We start from the raw sequence: 4,916 nt of genomic DNA, 5'->3' as shown, positions 1-4,916 counted from the left end.
AGAGTGTGATTGCCAAAAGCAGCTCCAAAACAAGCTCCTCTAAGCCGGAGATTTACAAAATATGGCCATGGCTTAGACTGGACAAAGCCAGTGGAAGGACTTTGCCTGTAAGTTCTTACGTTAGCTGTTAGAGTGGCTATGGTGCGCCATCAGGCTTGGACAGGGACGGGAATATGGGGCGAAGTTGCTGATGGTGATAATTAAGTCACGACCCCCTCTCCTTGTGAAGTCAAAATCACTTAAAAAAACAGCGATGCTCACGTCACCCAGGGTTGAGGCCTCCCTTCGGTCCTTAGGGCAGAGTGCCGCTGACCTGTGGCCCCGGCCAGCGTTAAACACCGAAACCGTCTCAAACGCTGCCAGCAAGCGGTCTGAGGCCGATTCCACCAACGCGTCCGCTGGGGGCCTGGCCTCAAGGCTAGTGAGGGCAGGGCCGGGATGACTGGGCGGCCCACCGCTCCCTGCACAGCCTGCTGGGAGTTGTAGTTCAGTCGTCGAAGAGCCGCGGCAATCCCCATCCCTCTCTTCCGCTTCCTTCCCGCCCGGATGAGTGCGCAGAATGGGAACCGTTGGAGGGTACCCAGAGAGCGTGGGACTACAATTCCCAAAGGACGGTTGCCCCCAGGGCGCAGCCCCAGGTAGCCGGCAGAGAGTGTCGGACTCCGGCGCACGCGCACACGCGTCGGGCGGTGGCAGCATTCGGCCGCGTGCGGTTTCCCGCTTCAGCTGGCTCGGCGCTCGCTGCACCTCGGGCTGCCGGTTGATCCTCGCCAGCCCGCTGTCTACGCGCCGTCTTGTGGTTTCGCGCGCCTCTCCTTCTCCCTAGTTTTTTGTAGAGCCCAGGCCACGCCCGTTTCCCGCCGCCAGGGCCTGGTTCGTTTCCGCCCCTCTCTGAGCCCCTGCTCCTTCTGCTGGAGGCGGAGGCTCCATGTTGTCCCCTCAGCGAGTGGTAGTGGCTGCATCGGGAGGAGCAGGTGAGGCGCGCTATTTCCCCCGAGCCCGCTCCGTGGCCACCCCCGCTGCCCTCCCTGCTATAGTTTCGAGGAGACCGGACGCCCGCGCCGCCGCCCTTCCTCGTCCCGGGGTTGGGACCGCTGGGGTCCCTTGGCCGACGAATTCGGGTCCGGGGGCTGCTCGCGGGGCTGGGCCAGTCGGACGCGGGCGGCGCCTTCCTCTGCTACCGGCTGGGAGCGGCCGCTTTCGGGGGTCGGGCCCTGGGCCCGGAGGAGGCCGTTAGTGCCCCTCGGCGCTGCCTCCGCCCATCTGGCCCTTCCGCTCCCCACCTGGGGCGGCCCCCGAGGGTCGGTGGTCCTGGGGCGGCGTTTAGAGGCTGAGCTGGGCGCTCCGGGCTGCTGCCCTCTCCCTGCCTAGGCGCTTCGTTCGCTCGCGGGCCGGGAAACCTTGGGCCGAGTGGCTCTGGCCGTATTAACGGGCCCAGGGAGTGGGGAAGGTAGATGCTTTATTGTTCAGCCTTTTAAAAAGCTCTGAAGGGGTGCGAAGCGTCTTTGAGCTGGAAGCTGTATTTTTATCCTAAAGACCTGGAGCTACAGGAGGTATTAGGGAAGTCGATTTTCAACCCGCACTTATCTCCCTAAAGGAAATAAAAGAATGTGGCCTAAATTGATTTTTAGGACGTTCTTTTAGTACGTTTGGCACAGTACGTTGTTCTTTTGCTTTCTTGAAGACACAAAGCATAGGGAAAGTATTGAAGAAAAAACAGTCACCATAAATTCATGGATTTAAATTTCATCTGTCATTCTTCCTGGCTTTATTCTTGTTTGCTGTGTGTGCTGTTGAAATGGCCAGAAGTTTTCACTTGCGAAATCTAAAGGCAAAAAAAAGCAGAAAAGAACATTGTTTGAAGACTCTTAATAAATCCTAGTCCTCAGATTTGAATACGAAGTTGGATGGAATGTTTTGGGAAGGAGAGAAAAGAACTAACGGACCAAAAACGTGGTTTCACATTTTGGCTGGCTTTTGGAGAAGCAAAACCTACGTAGTTTTAAACCGCGACAAGTATTCAGCATTGCAGTGTACTGAATTTCAAATTAGTGTTTTTTTCAATCGCCACAGAAACCAGCTCATAGTATAGAAATCTCTGTTGCTGCTTTAACACCTGTAAAGAAAACACTTGATTGAAAAAGATCTCTACCTAATGAAGCATTACACTAGTAGAGCAGGTTGTTTTATTAGCTGTTGTTTACTGTCTTATTGGAGTAATCATAAAATTAAAAGTAGTAAAAAGTAAGGATAAATGTGATGATGTGTACTAGCATGATTGTCTTAGTTTTCACTAAATAGGACTCGTTTAGATTAGGCTTTTTTAGAATTGGTTTTCTATGGCGTAGCACAGGCATTTTTCATTTTTATGATTCCTAAGTCATAAAATAAAAGGTATACTCACTAGTTATTTAAAATGAAATAATAGAGAATTGTAAGAAGCAAGAAATAAAAAGTCATCTCTACTTCCTCAATTCCCCGGTGGTAGTCATTACTCACAGTTTGGTCCTAAGATTTCTTTCAAGTATCTTAGGGAACCCTAGGTTGTGTGATCTTGTTTGAGGTTTAAAATTTACCTGCAATGACTTGGCATGCCTGTTAAACTTGCTATGGCCTTGTGTCTTATACTGAGAAATTGTTTAAGACAATTACAGTTTAAAGTTAGTCTGAATTTTAAAACATTCTCCTGACTTATCTTTGAGATTCTAGGAGCATATTCTCTAAAATATATCAAGGGGGGAAAATGAGGGGAAAACTTTTAGTTAAAAGAAAAAAGTCTTTTAATTGCTGTAGAGCTGTGGTTCTCAGCCCTCCTGCTGCACATTAGAATAACTTGGGGTTTTTAAAACCTGCCAGTGCTTGGGGCCCACTCCCAGCTTCTGATTTAATATATTGAGGGGCTAGGCAACAGTTAAAAAAAAACACCCCAAAACCCAAGTGATTTAATTTCTTTACTAATATATACAAATTTCTCTGTAGGTGGTTGCTTAATTTGAATTGATTTATTACTTTATAGGAAGTATAATCTGTAATATCAGTATTTTTGTATTGAGTTGATACTCTTCCCTGCACATATCTAAAGAATGCCTTTTATTGGTATGTGTTTGAATTGTTAGAATGTTTTGATTGTTAGAATGTGTTACATACATTTCACAGATAAAGTATCAATATATTACAAATCAGAAATTAGGTTTTAGTGGTATAGTAGGTGAATAAGCAAAGAAGTAGATTAACTCTTTTTGTCTTGAAATGATAAGGACTCCAAATCAAATATTGCCAGTTAAGAAAGTCTTATTCAACTGGAATACAGGTAATTAAAACCTTCAGGTAACCAGATTGATTTTGGTGGTGGTCTTATTTTTAGGGTAAAGTAAAATAAGATGAATATTGAATTCATTCTATTAAAAAGATTATCTTTTTAATAGAATAGCCTGGCATCTATTCTATTAAATACCTGTATTAAATTAGATGCCTGTAGTATAGCCTGGCATCATTTTTAGTTTCAGCCCAGTCTCTGCATTTCTGAATCTTTGGTACTGTTTAGTCATAGTTGATTTTCCTAAATCCATTAAGCACTACAGAATTCTTAATTGACAAAGAAAATGTGGTTTTGTTCAGCATTCTGTGCTAAGGTACAAATTTCCCCTATTCTGTTTTGCATTTAAATAGAATTTTCACTGAAACAACCTTAAAAATATACGTGTATCTACTGGCATGCTTACTGCCTTGAGACAAAACAGTGTATGAAAGCACTCCCTCACCATCACCAAAAAAGAGCCACACCCAGCAGTTGTAGAGTTGGCTGAGGGCTTTAGTGTACTTAGCCTTACATATGATGATGTGTTTTCTTTGGCCTTCTCTGTGAATTAGGAACTTTAAAGACTGCCAGTAAGAACAAGGCATGAAAATGGTATGCTTCTGTTTTTAGGTGTGTTGCTTTTACCCTTTAGAAAATGTGGTATTTCAAAAGGAGAGTGGGAAACTCAGGTCATAACTTTACCCTGAGTCATGCATGCTACTCAGTGAAATGTTTCTATAACCGTAGTTAGGATTTGCTTTTCAAAACTCTCTGGACAGTAAGGATGAGTACTGAGGCTGGCTCTACCCCAATGGTTCTTAACCCAGGGCGATTTTGCCTGGTTGGGACACTTAGCAATGTCTGGAGACATTGCTGGGTCTCACAATCGGGAGGAAGTACTACTGGTATCCAGTGGGTAGAGGCCAGAGGTGCTGCTAAATATCTTGCAGTGAATGGGGTAGCTCCCCACAGCAAAGAGTTATCCAGCCCAAAATATCAGTGGTGCTGAGGTTGAGAAACCCTGGTCTAAACTGTTGATTTGATCTACTAAATTCTGTCTGAATTATCTGAAATAGCAATTGTAATTGCTTCCAAATAACTAGTTTCATTGAATTTATCACTGTTCAGATGGTCTTCTCAAGTATTTGAGGGACATTTAAACTTTTTTCCCCATAATGCTTTTTCTGATAGAACTTATTTCTTAAAATTTACATTTTCCATAGGAGCAGAAAGGCCAATTATAATTCAGTAGTCTCATCTACTTTTATTTAGCCTGTGCAGCTACTTTTTTTTTTTTTCTTTCAGTCCTTTGAAAATTCAGAAATAATTCTAGGAAGAATCAGCGCTGTAATTTGCTCAGATCTCTACAAATTTGTCCCTATAATAATTAATTTCACTTGTTAGTCTTTCAGCCATTCTATTTGGGTTGTCTGTTTTTGTTTTAGTGCAGAGCTTCTCCATTGAATCCAATCATACAGCGATTGTTTGAATAGGCATACTTAAACCTTTTGGTTAGTCTGGATTAAGGTGTGTTGTGTCCAAAGTAAAGGATACGTCAGTACTTTAAAAGTAATTAGAAAAAATGTTGTAGCTTCCATATCAACTATTGGAGTCCTTT

The 4,916-nt window shown here is 44.2% G+C and overlaps 1 protein-coding gene across 2 annotated transcripts in view; it reads left to right on the top strand.

Annotated features, from left to right (window-relative positions):
* The first annotated feature begins 618 nt into the window (after positions 1-618).
* Positions 619-4,916, top strand: part of ATL3 (atlastin GTPase 3) — a 54,646-nt gene continuing 50,348 nt past the window's right edge. Inside the window, exon 1 of one of the 2 annotated variants that reach the window (XM_024133188.3) lies at positions 619-638. Coding sequence is in view for 1 of the 2 variants with exons in the window: in XM_024133187.2 (XP_023988955.1) it covers positions 929-974 (46 nt within the window). In the remaining variant the exon portion in view is untranslated. Of the gene's footprint in view, positions 639-683; positions 975-4,916 lie in introns of those variants that run through there. The other variant, XM_024133187.2, reaches the window with a different exon arrangement.

The sequence above is a fragment of the Physeter macrocephalus genome, chromosome 16, assembly GCF_002837175.3.
Source record: "Physeter macrocephalus isolate SW-GA chromosome 16, ASM283717v5, whole genome shotgun sequence".
Taxonomy (NCBI): Eukaryota; Metazoa; Chordata; class Mammalia; order Artiodactyla; family Physeteridae; genus Physeter; species Physeter macrocephalus.
Note: the sequence above shows the minus strand (reverse complement) of the source record. Positions and strands in the feature narration are given on the sequence as shown.